The 19152-nt window shown below is 45.9% G+C and overlaps 1 protein-coding gene across 1 annotated transcript in view; it reads right to left on the reverse strand.

Annotated features, from left to right (window-relative positions):
• PTPRG (protein tyrosine phosphatase receptor type G) overlaps window positions 1-18725 on the reverse strand; it is a 416754-nt gene extending 398029 nt beyond the window's left edge. Inside the window, exon 1 of the mRNA XM_054076618.1 lies at window positions 18571-18725. Within this exon, the coding sequence (XP_053932593.1) occupies window positions 18571-18655 (85 nt within the window). The 5' untranslated portion in view covers window positions 18656-18725. The remainder of the gene's footprint in view (window positions 1-18570) is intronic.
• Between the last annotated feature and the right edge of the window lie 427 nt (window positions 18726-19152).

Here is a 19152-nt window from a genome sequence, read left to right on the forward strand (position 1 = left end):
TGTAATTCTCATTTAAGTTGCTATAACTTGTGCACAAAGGAATATGTCAATTCCACTCACCAGCTAATACGTTTTTCTGTGCTATGTGAGCGCAAAAAGACGACTATTTATATATCCCATCATGAGGGCTGCTTTTTGTACTTTTTCATTCCAAAAGGCAGATGGCATCTAGCCCCACACGACACACCTGGGAGCAGTCATGGTAAGCTTTTATACAAATACTAATTCTTGTCCTCATTCCTTCCCAGCCTGCAAAGACTGCTTGAGATTAAGGCGACCAGAAAGGACTAAGATATCTCAAGGCAGGTCCCTGGCATTGTCTTTTGCCTATCCCTCTCGCTTTCTTAGAAGCGAGCACGTATAAAGTCTCTCTCTCCCCCTCCAATTATGTCATTTGTCCTCTGCTAACTCTTATACACATTACAAAAAAAAAAAAAAAATCCGCTATCCAACATCGTAATTGGAGGAGCTTTAAATATATAATTTAACCTTGGGAGGATGTTCATTTTCATGGAGCATATCTCTCCAATCTCTGAAACAGACAAACCCTTCCACCTGAGCACACTGTTCTTTAATTGTGACAGCACTCTGAGATAATTCATTTCAAATAGTTGATCAACCCAGGGGGAGTATGAATGCCCAAATATTTTACAGACAATGATGCCTTTTTAAATGAAAACTGAGGCTTGCAAAGACGCTTGTTGCATGATCAGCAGCATACCAATATCATCACCCAGAGCCAATTCATTTTACACACCAAAAAGAACTGCTTTTTCAGAAACTGTTCGGTAATTAGTGGATGTATCATTTTTGATCTGTCTCAGCCACTGCAAATCAGATTACCAGCTCCTAGCCTCTCTCAGAGAGAGCTGTCTAATTAAAGAGAAATGGAGAGACTACTGCTATTTGTCCTCTTTGAAAAATTCCACCAGCTCAGTATCAACACCGACTTCATGATGACAAAGCTCCAGAGCAAACCAGATTTATCCTGAAAACAGCCTTACAGAAGCTGAAAGGGTGAGGGTGCAGCTGTAATGACCTCTAGGCCAGAGACACTCAGGTAACACTGAGGAAAGGTTGCTACTTTCTATAGTATAGAGTAGTCTGATAAACAGGAGCATCCAAAAGGTAAAGCCATTAAAGGAAAAAAACAGTTTGTCTGGGCAATGTACACCATCTCTCCCTCTTTGTCAAGGTACACTCAGCACTGTCAGACATGAGGACCCTTAAGGATGTCTCCTAGACCGATAAACAGTGCCCACAGAGTTAGAATCCTCATAAGCATCTTGGATTCATTCAAATGTATCAGTCTATTGCTATGCAACATACACTTCTCCTTGCCTTGGATCCCAAGGAGAGAAATCAGCTAGGTCGATACCTGTATGTATAATTCCCAGGCCAAGAAGGCTGACGGGCAGCCTGACTTTGCTGATGGCATGGCAATGCACCAAGACTCTGAGTTCCCCACCAGAAAGGCACTCCTCTCTCCCAATACACACAGAGGTCCAGTACCCTGGGTGCTCTCTCGCTCTTTGTCTCCGCAGGGCTTACAGCAGGAGGAAATCTTGCCATTTGATGCCTCAGTTCAGCTGAGCCCAACAAACTGCAGCAGAGGAGCCCACCTTCTCCTTTGCCACAACAGTGAGAGAAGCCATCCTGGCTTCAGCAAGCTGGTTCAGTCAGCCTTGACTGCATGTGCCTGGGCATGCACCTACTTGTCCTCGGGCAGCAAGTCTTGAAAGCACCATCAATAACCTCGCCAGCACCAGGGAGAAACTACAGCCACAGCCACACACACATCTGCAGTTATCCAAGCTCCTCCATTAACCAAACCAGAACCCTCAAGCCATATTCACACAGCTAGGAATGAGGTCCTCTGACCTAAACAATCTAATCCACAATATATTGTGATGAGCACAGTCCAAATTGTTCAAGTCTAATTAAATTTAAATGCATCTCAATCAGGAGCGACTTCGGACTAAGAACAAAGGAGTTCAGTTTGCCAGTCTCGGCTGCAATGCGTTCATACTGGCCTCATTGCAAGGAAGACCGGGTATCAGATTCAGCTTTTCTGTACCTGTCGGATCCGACTCCAGTAACAAAAGCAGTTCAACCTGGTTCAACATCCTGGAAGTGATGAAGATGCAAACTGTCATCTGAGAAGCGCTGGTTACACACAAGCCAACTTAAGAAGGTATTTTTAGTATGTTTGTCCAGCTTCATCATTTCAAAAGAGGCTGCAGCCCAGTCCATTGCTGCCCTTCTCAGGGATACAGGAACATCAGGAGACACTGAGGTCTCGAGGGGCAACATACCCCGTAGCTCTTCAAGCGCCTACACTTCTTCACAGTAAGGTTGAAACCAGGACACTAGAAGCTATCGAGTTTAAAATTCTAGAATAAACAGTCCTCCAGAATCAGGTTTGGGGTTCTCCCCCCAAAAAATTTATCATCAGATCCCTTCAATTATTTTATGCCTTGAGCAAATCATCTATGATCTGGTATATTACACCAAGCAATGTCCTTATAATTGTCACTTGCGGAACTCTTAGGTGTTGCATGGTGAGAATTATGGGCTCCACAAATACTCCTGGCATGAAATGGAAAACAGCTGAACTGGGGAAGAAGTGGCAAATCAAAATATAGCTGAAGTTTATGTTAAAATATGTGCTAAAATTAAACTGATTTTTAGAACACCAATATGTATTTTACACCAACTCAGTTGCCACAGTTTCTATTGCTTTTTCGGTCTTTTTCTTGAAACACTGAAGAACATACATAGTTGGTAAAACGGATCATAGACAGGTGAAGGGAGCAACGTGACTGTAAACACAAGTGTACAAATAGCTGCTTCTTCACTGGTTTTACTCATAGAAAAAATGTGTCTATAGGCATTAGGGTTTGAAAACAAGCAATCTCCCTGCGTTTCTCCTCCATGACACAAATTGTCCAACTGAAGCAACTTGAAATTGTCCAACTGATGAAGCAACTTGAAAACAGTGAAACATCAATGCCCCTGTAGCTTTTCAGGGAAGAAACAGCAATGAAGTATCATTGTCCTCCATCAGTGTACCCTGTAGTAGACAGTTTTTTTTCTTGTCAGCATTGCAATAAATCACTCGCTAATCAGATTTCATATGACGTCCTGCCATCACACTCAAGGTGGAAATCTCCACTGAACTGAATGGGCTGGGTTTTTTTCCAGACCAAAACCGAAGTCCTGTACAACTAATTACCCATTACTCTGTAATGTAGCCTTTTTCCACATCACTTCAACTTCGTGCAAAATTAACAGGCGCTATCAGTTTTTGTACGCCTACATAGAGCTCTGACTTCAGAGCCTACAAAAAAAACATTAGCTAAACACACTGCAGCCAAAGGAATTACAAGGCCATCTGACTTCAGCATCACCTACCAAACAACCTTCCTACTCTATAAAGCAGCCTCATCTGTTCTCTGAGTAAGACTATTCTTCAAAAAAACCCCTCATTTCGCAGTTTTGTCTATAAGCATGGGTTCAGACACACATTATGAATCCCCCAACGTGAAGTCAGTTCTACTCTACTACTACAACATCTGCTGAATATTCCTTCTCATCCACCCACTAACTGCTTTGCTAATGGAAGAAATCTATTCAGGCATATAACTCCTAAGCTTCATTATTATTATTATTATTATTATGCCAGGTTTTAAAAGCAGTACTATTCATACATAAACATATATAGATATATATAGCAACACGCAGCAACCTGAATGCAAAATAGCACCTCCGAAGCGCTCAACAGACCACACAGACCAGAAGACTGATACTATCAGAGCATCCTCCTTACTGGTACAGGGGAAGTATAAAATAGCTCAGAAATCAGGTCCCAATGTCTGGAAGACTGCTCCAGCCACTCAGCAACAAGATGACGACTGGCACAGCAAGCCTCAGCTTCTATATTCAGGCAGCAGCAATCCCCGATTGAAGCCTACGTAAGGCATGGAGAGCAAACGCTGCATGAGCGTAAGGGCCCAGCTGAACCGGACGGGGATGGGGCAAAGAAAGGAGCTCCCAGTCCAAATGGGAGCACTTGTGCAGGTGACAGACAACACCTACAGCAAAGACAGTACAGTCCCCGGTAAGGCAGCACTGCACCTCTTGCTGGATTTTGGTTCTGCAGCAAGAACGGCTCAGGAATCCCCATGGCAAAGACTACCAGAATAATTGCGAAGGGCAGTGACCATGGGAACAATTAATCAGTGGAAGACAGTCCAGATGACAGAGCAAAGCAATGTTAAAGCAGCTTTCTAAAGATACTGATAGTCCTGAGCAACAGACAGTTCTCCAGTCTAAGCCATTTCTGAGAGAGGCTGCGAATACATAAGACAGTAACAGAGTATTATCCCTACAGACCAGCTGAAAGATCTCCGGAGCTCTTTTTTTTTGATAGATCCCAAACCACAGCATGAGCTCTTTCACAAGCAGCTTGGCACCACTGAAGTGTCCTCCTGGACGGCAGGACAGCAGAGTCACACAACAACATCCAAACAGGTAAGCAGGCCTCTCACACAGCACATACGTGAGGACAGCGAGGGCTTAAGCAGAAAAACAAATCAAGCTTTCTTCACTCTTCTTGCAAGCACAAGAGCGAGCAGAAGGGTTCATTTTTTGTCGATGCTCCTTGTATCGATCACAGCAGAATTCTCTGAAAGGCACTGAGGGAAGCACTGAACAATCCATCAGCTTTCCAGGGCAGACAGGACAGCGCTGCTTGCTTTGATTCTTTATTTTGCTCAGTATTGCATGGCCCAGACAGTCAGTGCTAACAGAAACAGTGTTCACCAAAACGATGTATTTTATTCCCAGCTCATCAAGAAAGATTTCATTCAGTAAGGCCCACGTGCTTCAACGTTATTTCCAAGGAATGCAACCAAATGTAACAAGCTCTAGGATGGCTTCTATTTTACGAATAGAAGCAAAAAGGCAAATCAAACTCTAAGCAGTTCAGAAACATCTGGTTTTGCGAAGAAAGAAAGCACTGCCTTACTGCAGGGGGTGCTCATACCCTCAGTTCAACACAAAGCCCAGCTGCCAGGTAAATTAAAAATGGAGGATCAGAACAGAATTATTTAGCAAGTGAACTTGTTACTAATAGAGCGCAAATGAGACAAGCTAGACTTGTTAGCCGTTTACAGCATGCATCTTGCAAGCTTCATCTGGCTCTGCAGACACAGTCTGCAGCCAGAATGCCCGGCGATGTCTCCCAAATACAGAAACAAACAGAGAAATGCAATCTCAAATTACAGAAATTAAGAGTCATTGATCAAGATAGCATTCATAACTGTAAAGCGTGGATGTGTGACCAAGACTACTGTGATACTGTAAGACTCCTCAGGGCTAATGAAAACAAAAAGTTCATTTCTTCCTAAGTTGGTTTTCACCTTGAAAGCTAATTGTTGGAAGAGGTCACACTGCTTAATAACATGAAATAGAGAAACTACTACATGCAGACAGTGTTTGACAAGAGGTATCAATTACCTTTTTGACAGGGAATCTTTGCTGTAACGTATTGCTCCTTGCACTGAACTACAGCTTGGGATCCACTCATGAGAGGTGTCACAGGCATATAGATGAACTTCTACCTTACGTTCCTGGGACGCTGTGTACCAGGTCTGCTCATAGAATTTTTAAACACAGCTCGGTTCTTGGCACATAAAGAAATTCCTGTGTGGTTTTAAGTGATTAGTTAAAAAGTAGTTTGCTGGTTTGAGATCAAATTCAAGAAATTCATGCACAACTCTTAAGTTGCCTTCACGGATGAAGGAAATGTGCTATTCATCAGTGTCATCTAGTTACTAATCATGTTTTGTTCCTACAAAACACTGCTTTGGCAATTTACTTAAGGGAATAGACTCTTGCTTTGATTACCAGGGTAGCCAGATCTGCCTCTTTTTGCCCTCGGTCTGCCCTCATCCTTGATTCATTAACACATTGGAATCAAAGCGAGTGGAAGCAAAAGAACAGGCGAGAGAAAGCTGAACCCAAGAGATTAAAGTAACAGGTATTTCATAACACTCAGGATCTTCAAAGGAAACTTAAACAGGAAACGAGATTCAGACCTTCCAAAAGGTTCTTGTATTCAGAATAAAGAATTCCAGGAATTCTTTAACACTTCTGAAAGTACAAGAAGCACTGTGCAAGATCATAGCAACCCACAGAACCACCTGAGAAAAATACTGGCATTCACTTTTCCAGGGACTAAAGTTTAGTCCCTTGCACAGTTTAGGATAAGATGCAGAAGATGACAAACGCTTAGGCATGCACTGGACCAACACTGCAAGATGTCAAACTTCCCCCAGAAGAGGGGGTAGAGCAAACACTTCAACAAAAGCTTCCACACAAAAGCCAGGTGCCCACCACAGTGTCTGTTCCACCCTTCCTGGAAATGCTGTTTCTTAAGACACAAACTATTTCTTCCAGCTGGATAACTGCACCAGGGACAGGACGACTTGTCAGGGAAAACTGAATCTTCATAATCATTACAAAAGACAGAGGGCAACCACTGCACAGTAACATGTCAATCTCTGTCCATTTGGGCAGCCTGCAAACTGAAGAGGACAATTTCCTGCATCCTGTGACCAACTCGCCAGAGCAGCAATACATCCTCTTCAGACACCTCATCAGAGCATTGCCTTCAGGTATTTACTCCAATATTACTTTATGGTTCACCACTGCCTTCTCTAGAAAGCACCAATATTGCTTCAGTCTGAATTCCATGTTGAATTTGACCCAGGTTAATTGTTATTGCTGGCAATCTGCTGGCTGTGTGCTAAAAGCCAGCTGACAACATGACAACAGCTTCTTACATGAATTGGTGTGATGTAGATATACCCATGCCAAGGACTGAAGGCATAGAGACCCAGAGTTCACTTTTTCCACTGGAAGCCATCCCTGCAGAACATTGCCCAAACGTGCCAGGGAAAGCCTGTGCTACCCTGCCAGTGCAGGACTCCTGGGTCAAGAGCATTCACTGCAGCTCCCAAGCATATACTTCCTCTCAAAATGTTACTTAACTGCTTTTAACCGCCAAGTATTCCTTACAACATTTATTTCTCAGTGATGACTTAAAATAAATGCTTATTTTAAAATCATATTTGACATTTTGTTAGGTACATTGGAAAATAAACCCATTCCTACATACGCAAAAATTAGGAATTAATGAGGTCTAGCAATTACCTTGATGGAATGAACCAAGTGAGTTAGTTGAACACACAGAGGTTTACTTAAAAAAAAAAAAAAAAGAAAAAAAAAAGCCTGCTCTAGTAGTTAAAAAACAAACGAAATTGCTTCTTATTGATTTTAATTTAGGTTGAAACGTTAGCTGTCTCTCAAACAAAGCCAGAAATGGAAGCAACTATAAATGAGTACAAGATGTGATAAGATAGACAGATTCTTAAGCAATCTAGCATAGAGATGACCTCCGGTTTAGACAGTAGTTAAAATGTTCTATCATATGTATGGATCAATGAGTAAGTTTGCATCTGTCTCAGCTCCAAAAGCTAGAAAGCTACATGGTTTTTTTTTTTCAGTTACGCTAAAATGTTGTCCAATTAAGCTCTACTGGTTTTTTTTTTTCCCTAACAGATCCTCTAGATTCTAATTTACAAATAAAATCAAGGGAAGCAATTAAATGTTAAATATTATCAGCACGTGATGCACATGTGCACTAGAATAGGCACAGTCCAGTCTGGATACAGAAGGCCAGGTTACAAATTGAAATACAGTTGTATTGCCACCACTCGCAGGCTTCACGCTCTAGCGAGTAATAACAGCGGCCACCACGCTCCCCTTCCATGCACAGCGGAGGCTCCTGGACCACGAGTCTCTGAGGCCACCGCAGCCGCAGACATGCTTCACTCCTCCAGTCTGAGGGCAAGCACGGACTCGGAGCAGACAGCCAAGTGGTTCAGGTGCACGGTGAGGTTATGCGCAGCACAGCACAATGCTGGAAGGGACTTCTTGTGAAGGCCATCTAGCCCATCGTTTTAAAAGCTAATTAAAACCTTCCTGGCAGAATACCAGCTCTCCAGGCTGCACACACTGCCAGGGCCTGTCTGGCTCATCCTGCGCTCCGTCCTCCTGAAGCACAGGAGAAGTACAAGTATCCATCAAGCACGATTAAGTTTATGGTCCTTTCAGCATGCCAGAATTTCATCCAATATAAGATGATAGGTATGGATCAGGTCTTCTCAATGGCTTCTGGTAAAGGCTCCCAGATTTGGAAGACTGGACTCCTTCTCTAGTCAATCTCTCTACCTTCTCAGCTACCTTCCCAGGCAGCAGCCCCTTCCCAGACAGGACAGCATTAGCTGGAGCACAAGAGACTGGGTTTCCTCATTTGGTGCATGGTACAACTTTGGCCAAAACAATCAAAATAGAGGTGGAAGGCTAAAAGCAACCACGGGAAGCCACCGTAATGGAAACGGGGTGACAGTAACAGAGCTGATCTGAAATCTTCCAATTCCTTCAGTATTCAGACCCCTAGCCTGTATCCCACAGCAGGAGAAAATGAGGACAGTACAAGAAACACTTTCTAGCAAGAGCAGCATGAGTAACGGTAACAGGATGAGGGAATAGATAGAGAAAACACACATTCCTAAGAAATCTATTGCCTCCTTGGTATTACATCCAAATCATAAACCAACTCCAAGCTTCCAGTGAACTGCCAGCCACATCAGCATTACCATGTAAAGGCTACGGTCATGTTCCGGAGCTACATGAAGCTTTCAGTTTACAATGCTTAACAGAAGCCAAATCCCAAGATACTCATTTCAGATAAGTCCAACAGCAGGCACCTGGACTACTATGGGATGCATTGACTGCTACTCCCTTAAATACTCTAGGGCTACGGAAGGAAACAAACAAAACCACACCTAAAGACGTATCTAAGGCACTAAAACTGCAGAGGACTTAATGCAAAGAGAGCTGCCTTTCCTTCTGTTACTAGAATTGCCATTATAGCTACAAGTCACGTTAAAAAAAAGGAGTTCCAGCCAAAGAGTTTATTTTAATGATGCTAAAAGCTCTAAGAATTAGTGAACCAGGCCACATCCACAGAACAGCAGACTGTTTTGTTCAGCACTGACTCCAGTAATGATCTAGAAGTCATACCAGGCAAACAATCAACATGAGCTTTCTTGCTGTGGCAGAAAAATAGGCCATGAGAATCCTTGGACAAACAGAAAGGGCATTAGCATCGTACATATGTGATATGAGCAAGAGCAGTGTTTGGTTCTGGTGTGCACCGTTCTAAAAATAAGTTGAAAGACATAGGAGAAAAGGCAAAAAAATATTCAAGGACTGGATAAAATCTGATAAAAAAAAAGCTTGTGCAGTTCAGGTCACTGAGTTAATCAGGATATAGTGAGGGGGTTTATTGTAATATGTAAGTACTTTCACGGTAACAAACTATCAGAGAACTCTTTAAACTAGCAGGAAAGTGAAACAGATACAAGATGCTGTTAAAGTGTTCATATATTGGCTGTTCAAACATGGCTACAGTGAATAATTCAACCCACTACTTTTTTTGTGGTTTATTCATGTTGGCAACTACTTTGTTCTCAGAAAAGAGTATCACATCAAAAATGGCATCAAACAAATAATAGATTTAAAAAAAAAACCAACCTACAAATACAGCTGTTGACAAAAAAAATCTCACAAATTCCTTTGCAACAGCCACAGCTTTGGTCAGAGAGAGAGGTAGAACCCAACAGAACGATTCCAAGCACTGATACACAAGACAAAGCCAGAGTTTTAACAGAAGGGAGGGACACCTCTGCTTCACAGCCAGCAGAACCACAGAGGTGGATCCACATTTCACCACACAGTAAAGGAAGAACGAAGCATAAAGATGGTATCGCAAACGTGCGCCTCAGACACAAAGCCAGCCTACAGAAATATTGAAAACACAGTCGTTCTTCAAAATAACACCACGATGAGGGTTACGGTGCAAATCCTCGCCTGACGAAAGCTGCCACAGCGACCGCAGCATCAGTCGTGCTGTGACAACTCTCAGCAGCTGAGGACCTGCGGTTGTGCCAAGATAAAACATTTAGAAGCTTGCACATTTTGCACCCCAGGTTTACAAAGCTAACAATGAATTAATAGGCAGTAAACAGAAGAGAAGCACTTTACAATGCATAAACAATGTAGTAAGAAACAATTTTAAAAGTCACAGTTTCTGAAACTGCTGTCACCGAACCCATACTTTTAACCTACTTAAATAGCTAAAACTGCACAAAGGTGTTGCTTTGGAGCGCAAACAGTTATACAGAAGCCATATAATCTGATGCAAAACCCTTGGGCAAAGAAGAAAGGAAAAATAAACAACTAATTTTAGAACCTGAACACTCCATTAGCAATTCTCACCAATTAAAATATGATGCAACTGCTGTCAACAGGCAAATTTTAGTTGTGTTTTAAGCATGGATTTAAATACAGAATAGACGAGCTACTGCAGTCAGAATAATAAGCACATTAGTTACATGTAGCATGGAGGTCAACAAGAAGAAACATTTGACTGGTTCTGCCTGCCTACCTACCATGCAGATGCAACGTCTAAGAGTTGGTCACGCTGCACAAAGCTTCATTTCTGCTTTGACTGCAGTAAATCTATACCACAATCTCCAGAAGTCTGAAAGTACCTTAGGAATTAAAATACCAATGAGAGTCTATCGAAAATTTAATCCCTAAACTCACTTGTGAGAGCAATGTAGACCTGTACTTGATTATTTGAAAGCTCCCAGGTATTTTTATTGTCTCTACTTGGAGTTTCAGGGAAGGAGGGGGTACAAGGACACAGTCTCATGCTGAGGCTTACAGAAGCATACATCCACCAAAAAAAGAAAATCACTAAACTTGCTCTCAAAAACTCTTAGCCAAGACTTCTTTATTTTGAGATGTCCATCACCAACTTCACTACCTCATAAGATAAAAAAGGAGTTATTTTAAAATTCAGAAAAGGAAAGGAAAAAAAGAAAGAAAAAAGAAAAAGAAAGAAATAAGATTTATCAGGAGAGCATTGCTAGGCACACAAAGCCAACCCAAACGCAGGCACCGGTGCAGGGGTTACTTCACAGACATCCTCGATTTAAAGAAACGGATCGAGGCCCAAAAAGTAACTTGCTTCCTGTTTAGGATCAGCAATGGCCAGCACAGAATTGCTTCTATTTACCTCTTCAGTAGAATAATGGTTTATCCAATCCACTGGCACATGGGATTTCACCTTCATAATCTGCTCATTGAGTGTCACCACTTGTTCCAGTGAAGTTCCCTTCCACGCTGGGAAAACTAACGCTGCTCCTCAGGCAGCCTAAAAACCAGCCCTGGAACCCCAGCCTAGCACTTCAAACTGCTAAAAAACAACAATCCAGACTGTAGATGCTTTTACAGGAGTACAGAAAGGGCAAAGCACTGCTTTGATTAAAGCATGTATTATAGCATTTTACATGTCTCTTACCAGCCTCGTGCAAGGACAGAAGATGGAAAGAGTGAAGCGTGGGAAAACTGAACAACTGCCCGTCCGCTTTGCCTGTGGGGAGTTCGCAGACAGCTTTCCTTTACTGTCAGCAGAATAAACTGACTCCCAACAGAAGAACTTTAACAGCATTCTGTCAAGCAGACAGGCACATTTTATTTCAAAAAAAAAAAAGAGAACAGGACGGCTGCCACAAGACCAAATAACATCCCACATTTTGCTCCTAAATACCAACGCAGCTCTCAAGGTCTCAAGGTCTCGTTCATTACATACCTGCAAGCAGAGAAATGGATTTTTCAAAGCAGTTTTCCTAAGCTAAGCACCCAAGTATCAAAGCACCTAGATTTTCCGTAGAAAGGCCTGCATGGTGTGAAGGCAAAGTCCCTCAAACAAGCACTGACACAGGATAAACACATTCAGGCATCACTGCAGCATTTATGCACAGAAAAACTGCAACACCCACGCCAACTGAGATTTTATGTGTCAGTACTGCAGGCAGGTGCAGAGCACGGTCAAGTTTTAAGTTCTAGAAAATGGTTTATCATTATTCAAATGACTTGATAATTAAGACCGCTAATATTCCAACTCCCAAGCAAACTCAGAGATGCGTAAGAAAACCACATTAAAAAAAACAAGGCCATGTAGTAACCGATTTTACTCTAACCATAGTTCACTTGAAAACTAATTCAAATTGCTTTAAGGTGAGCCCATTTAGTGTAATAAAAACATATCTTACAGTGATTGCACAAACTTCATTTCCTTACTACCCTGTGTCTTCCCTCCTCCTCCAGTCAGCTGGGGAGTTTATCCACCACAACTCTTTCCTTTGGCCTCCCATTACGCTGCGAGCAATCCGAGATAAGCTCGGCAATACCCATGCCACGCCGCAGTGTCTTCACTGCTGTGCTTGCAATCAGCACCCTCGTTCATCTGTTCACCTCCTGGGTGGGAAGAGCCTCTGCCGAGGCTACCAGTGTGGCATAAACCAGGAACCCACTGCATCCTGGCAGCTGGGCCTCAACAAGATGACTGTACATCAAAAGGCAAGCATTTGAAGACAGGACCAATGTAGCCCCGATTCATCCAAGAATTCACCTGTCCTGTCCCCACAGAAGCAGGGCAGGATCACTGCAGAGAGGTGTACTAAGTGCTAGCAGCATTCCAAGACACCAGTTTGCCTTGCCCTGGGGCCAGCAACGTTGATGGGCATCTGCAACCTACAACACTGACACCACCATCAGCAGCACTACCGCAAAATATTGAGTAATGGAAAAATTACCAGCAACCAAAGATCATTTTTGTATGATTTTTTTTTTCCTCTAAAAGTTTATTGACACACAAATGTAAAAACTACCTGCTTTCACCAAATGTTATTCTCCAGTTGGGCACTTCCAGTTGGCCACACCCCAGGCTCCTCTGCTTAGCGTGAGAGTGCACATTAATTCACATCTTCCATCTCTGCTTTGCTCCAACCTCTGCATGTCTCTACAAAGCTGATACAGGCCGAGTCTGCCTGGGAGCGACTCTGGCCATCGATGAAGTCTCATTCTCATCAAACGGTACAAGAAGATTCAGGCCCACAATTTTCACTTGGAAGAAACATTGACCAGAGTTATCTCATGAAGAAAGGAAAAAATTGTAAAGATATTTAGGTGCCTAAAGCAGCAAGCAGTCCCCAAAAAGGGATATATAAAACCATAAATTAACCCATTTGGAGCATATCTGCACCCTCAGATGACTCCGTATCTTTTAAGAACATTCATCACATGCAATTCTGCTTCCTAAAATACTTGAAAATTGCTGTTTAGAATTAATCTTTAAGTAGCATGGCATGTAAATATAAATAATTACAATTTTGTCAACACACAGAAGCAACTCTGGTCTTTAAAAACGGAAGCAGAGTAACTTAGGCAAACAGAAATTAGTCTAATTTTTTCGTAATATCTCAGATTAAAGTTCTATATTAGCTAAAGTACAGCATTATTACTATACCCTTAGGCTTCAGAGCGCATCGTACCACATGTTCATTTGGCTGCTAAAAAGCAGCAACCAAATGATTAGCATTTTTTCCAAGGACACTTGAGATTAACAGTTTGAAGTAATTTCTTTAATTTAACCATGAAACTTGAACATTGAAATTAAAGTCAACATTAATAACATTTTATTTCAGAAAAACTCTGAGGATGTCAGTCCTTGAGCACTGATCATAAGACGGATAGGGTCCTCACTGTTATCAGTCTTGTCTGTAATTGGAAACAAACCCCAATGATTAAACTTGCACAACTTGATAACAGCACAGCTTCAACCGAGCACACAGAACATCAGAGAATGCTTGGCCCTGCAAAGACCCAGGAACTGGGAGCGAACCAGAACCCTATGGAATCAGTAGGTGTTTTCAGTGACTTTCGTGGTACCAGGCAGGACTGACGTGTTTAGCAGAGCTTCCTGATGTGGGAGGGACAGGTGAGCGATGTGACACCTCTGTGCTGGACTCACAGAAGTTCCTCCCTGCTTTGACTAAGACATCCATTTTCTGAACAAGACCAAAATGCCCTTTCATCCCCACTTCCTAGACAAAAGGGAGAGGAGAGAGATGAGAGAGAAGAAACAGAAATCCTAATTTATACACCCGGGCAGAAACCCTCACTCTCCCCAGCAGAGCAACGTCCCCAGCCTGAATACAGGCTTCACAGACTGCAAACACCCCAGTTTGACTGAGGGAATTCCAGTTACCCGTAAAGTGCGTTCCCTTATTTTCTGAATATACCAAAATCACTCCCTCCCATAACGCCGCTTCCTCCCTCTCCGGATTAGGACTCCTCTAACTCTGGCTGCTGGTGCCAACAGCTTCTGTGACTACTTGAAGACTTTGGAAACCTTTGTCCTGGCTGTGTTAACCAAGAACCAGATCCAACAAACCTGCCAACAGACAGCAAAGCTCTTCCAGGAGTTTCCCTCCTAGAAGCACACTGGCAAGCTCGGCTTTTACAGACCTAGGAGGCTCACCCGACGCTCTTTATCTGCAAGGACTCCATTAGCAACTTTCTATAACGCCAAGCATATTTTTAAAAAGGCACAGAAAATAAGAGATAATTAAAATGTAAGAAGTGTCATCTTCATAAAAGCCACAGGACTAAATAAAGTCTTGGAGGGCCCTCTCCTGTACGTTTTGTATTTCTCTACGTGCACAACACACCTTCCTCTGTAAAATCTTTAATAAAAGAGCCGGTCTTCTCCACACATCTAAAATACTTGAAGTAGCATTTGATTAATTCACCAGGAAAAGCTGCTCGCATATTTTTCCCCCAAGCAGAAGATAGTTACATGCAAAATTACCTCTCAACTCAGATCTACAAAGACTCAAAATCCAAAACCCATTTACAAGCAGTTACCAGGTCAGCAACATTTTGATCCATTACCAGAGTCAATCTAGATTTAAGAAAATTACTTCCATTTAGGCATCTGACCTAAGAAAACGGTAACAATTGTCACTCCTTGGATGTCAGAATTATCACAGCAATAGCTAAGGACCACACAAATATGCACTTCCTCCTTTACAAAAAAATACTTATCCTGTCTTGGCAAAGCACTGGGGAACTACCTAGTATGGATATCGCAGTAATGTTAATAGTTACGTCTTACTGATTTTTGGTACTGTGAATTTAGATTAATGCCCAAACAGACCCCATGGAAACAACCTCTCTTACCTTGTCCTGCTTTGATTTATTAAGCAATGCAATTACGGGTGACAAGCCTACAGAGAAATGCACTGAAGTTAACACTTCAGAAAGAGCAAAACTTTCCCCACTTATTTTTGTGCAAGAATGACTCCTTCATCTTATTGCAACCAAAGGAATAGCTACAAAAATCTCTACTTATACAGTGAAAAGCTATTACAATCCTCCTAACAAAGGAATACTATGAAGACTTATTTTCTACATGGTTCGTTTATTGTTCCTGAACAAAGAAAAAAATAGCCTTTATGTTTCTTCACACAGTAAAGTGATTTGCAGGGCAGAAAACAAATAGGGATGTCTCTTCCATTTAAAGAGAGCTCAATATGAAGCAGAGGGGAGAGAGATGCTTCTAACTTAACACATAAAATAACGGATGCCTTAATTCCCTAATCCTCTCTGGAAAACGCTATGAGAAGGTACCGAGACCTCTATGGTAGATACTAAACGGTTAACATCTGTCCGGGATTCCCCGCCAACACGAATTCCGATGGTTTGCCATTGGATGCTGTCAGCACCAGTGTCCTGTTATAGTCCCCGAGACCCTCCCTGCAGCCTCCTGGGCTCAGCCTCAGCCCCGGGTGCAGTCAGTTCCCAGCCCTGGCACACACGCTTCCCAGCAGAAGGCGGAGAAGAGCCAGTGAGGCACTAACGTGGTTACTCGGTACCAAAACTAAACACACAAAAGCCCTTCTGGAAAACAGTTTGCTCTCCAAGCAGATCTCTAGCAATGAAGAGCCCTGAACCATTCCCAAGTATTACACAGCTGGATTACAGCTTCCAGCACTGCAGAGTTCACCTACACACGGCAAACCCCCACAGATCCGCCGCTCTCCGCTCGCATTCGCCTTTCTGTCTGAGCCATAATGCAAACACCGTCTGGTTCAAACACTGCTCATCTAAATCAGTAACTCGGACATTACCGTCGTATCAAACCTCCATCACAGCTTGTTTTCCGGGAGCATTCCCAGTGCCTGCCTTCCCGATGTAATTACTGTACAATATATATCAGAACGAGGGAGAAAGGCTTCACTCCCAGGGCTGAAATTGAGAAGAAATCAATACAAAGAAGATAAATGTTTCTTCAAGAGCTGCAGAGGCAATAACCCTCTCTCCAACTTCTTTTCTTTTTGCTTCAAATCATTTTACCATGCAAGAAGCGGCCGGGAGAGAGGGATGTGACGCGTCTTTCTGCTTATCTCCCTGGCTAGGGTTAGAGAAAAAGTGAATTTTAGGAAAAAAAACAAAACGGGGAGGGAGGAGAAAAAAAGAATCAGAAGTGGAAGTTCCTATAAAGCTTCCAGAATTTGCTGCCTTCTTGTCACACCCGCACACAGCCAAGGGCCGGGTGTGCGGGACCCTCGGGAGGGATGGGAGGATGCGGGAGGCGAGTCCCACCCGCGGGCAGGGGGGGATGAAACCCACCGGGGCGGGGGGGACAGAGCCTGCCGGGATAAAGGGGCTATAAGGGGCTGGGGGGGCATAGAGCCCGCTGGGATACTGGGATAAAGGGGCTAAAAGGGGCTGGGGGGGCATAGAGCCCGCTGGGATACTGGGATAAAGGGGCTAAAAGGGGCTGGGGGGGCATAGAGCCCGCTGGGATACTGGGATAAAGGGGCTAAAAGGGGCTGGGGGGGCATAGAGCCCGCTGGGATACTGGGATAAAGGGGCTAAAAGGGGCTGGGGGGGGCATAGAGCCCGCTGGGATACTGGGATAAAGGGGCTAAAAGGGGCTGGGGGGGGCATAGAGCCCGCTGGGATACTGGGATAAAGGGGCTAAAAGGGGCTGGGGGGGCATAGAGCCCGCTGGGATACTGGGATAAAGGGGCTAAAAGGGGCTGGGGGGGGCATAGAGCCCGCTGGGATACTGGGATAAAGGGGCTATAAGGGGCTGGGGGGGCATAGAGCCCGCTGGGATACTGGGATAAAGGGGCTAAAAGGGGCTGGGGGGGGGCATAGAGCCCGCTGGGATACTGGGATAAAGGGGCTAAAAGGGGCTGGGGGGGGGGCATAGAGCCCGCTGGGATACTGGGATAAAGGGGCTAAAAGGGGCTGGAGGGGCATAGAGCCCGCTGGGATACTGGGATAAAGGGGCTAAAAGGGGCTGGAGGGGCATAGAGCCCGCTGGGATACTGGGATAAAGGGGCTAAAAGGGGCTGGGGGGGCACAGAGCCCGCTGGGATACTAAGATAAAGGGGCTAAAAGGGGCTGGGGGGGTACAGAGCCCGCCGGGATAAAGGGGATGAGGGCGGGGGGGAGATCCCGCCGGGATAAAGGCGTTAGAAGGGGCTGGGGGTGGTAGGGGGGGGCAGATCCCGCCGTGCTAAAGGGGGCTGGCGGGACGGGGACCCCCGAGCCCGCAGGGTTAATGGGGCTGGGCTGTGGGGCAGAGGGGAACGGGACCCCCGAGCTCGGAGGGCAGCAGGGGCTGAAGGGACGGGGGATCCCGAGCCTGCTGGGCTCCAGGGGCTGCGGTGGAGGTTTCCGGGACCCCCGAGCCCCCGCGCTCCCGGGGCTGCGGGCGGCAGCGCCCCCGGCGGGCGGGCGGGGGTCTCCCGGGGTCCCCGCAAACAGACACGAGCCACGGGCACGAAGGGGGGGTAGAAGGCAGGGCGGGCGCCCCCCGCCCGCAGCCCCGCCAAGGTCAGCGGGACCCGCGCACGGCTGAAGGGTCGGACGGGGGCTGCGGGGGTCGCCGCGGGGCTGCGGGAGCGGAGACACGGCACGGAGGGAGTCCACGGGCAGCACCGACAGCGCCGCAGCGAGCGGGCACCGCGCAGAGCCCCGGGGGGTGCGGAGGGCACCCGGCCCCGCAGAGCCCCGGCAATTAGGGGGGCACCCGGCCCCGCAGCTTCCCGCAGGGAGAAAGAGGGGGCTCCGAGCCTCGCGGGGAGAAGGCGAGAGAAAGGAGGGAAGCAACCCCGCAGTACCCCGGGAATTAGGGGGGACTCCGAGCCTTGCAGAGAGAAAGAAGGCTCCCCCCAGAATTAGGGGGGCCACGCAGCCCTGCAGCGCGCCTGGAAAAGGGGGGGTTCCGAGCCCCGCAGTGCCCCGCAGGAAGAAACGGGAGATGTCTCCCAGCCCCGCAGCGGGAAGACGGGGGGCACCCAGCCCCGCAGCGCCCCATGGAGAGAAGGGGGGCACCCAGCCCCGCAGCGCCCCGAAGGGAGAAAGGGGCACCACTTTGCACACACACACACACACACACACACCCGCGGAGAAGGGGGTCTCCGAGCCCCGCAGCCGGGCTTGCCGGGGGTCCCGGCGGGGGTGGCGGTGCCGCGTGGCGGAGGTTCGGGACCCGCGCCGCTCACTCACCGGGGAAGCACACCACGTCATGGAGCACGGAGCTGGTGATTTTCAAGAAAAAGATCCACCAACACGGTTGCAGTAGCCTCCGCATGTCCAAAGCCGCACATCGAAAGGGGAGAGGGACTAAAATAATTAACGCACCGGAAAAAAAAAAATTTTAAAAAAAAAAAAAAAGGAAAAGGAAAAAAAAAAAACCAACCAAAACCTCAAAAAACTTGTTGAAAATAAGTTTCTCCCCGCACCCCTCTTCCTGCGGGAGAAAGCGGGGGCTCCCGCTCGCCTCCTCAATGCGGGGGAATCCCGCGAGCGGGGCAGGAGACGAAAGAGACGGCTCGGTTCAGCTCTGCACGGCGCGGCGCGGCGCGGCTCGGCACGGCGAGCTCAGCGGGGCTCTGCACGGCGCTGAGCGGGGGAGCTCGGCTCTGCACGGCGGAGGTCAGCTCGGCTCGGTTCAGATCAGCTCGGCTCGGCTCGGCTCTGCACGGCGGAGGTCAGCTCGGCTCGGTTCAGATCAGCTCGGCTCGGCTCTGCACGGCGGAGGTCAGCTCGGCTCGGTTCAGATCAGCTCGGCTCGGCTCGGCTCTGCGG

Source organism: Cuculus canorus, chromosome 11 (genome assembly GCF_017976375.1).
Source record: "Cuculus canorus isolate bCucCan1 chromosome 11, bCucCan1.pri, whole genome shotgun sequence".
Taxonomy (NCBI): Eukaryota; Metazoa; Chordata; class Aves; order Cuculiformes; family Cuculidae; genus Cuculus; species Cuculus canorus.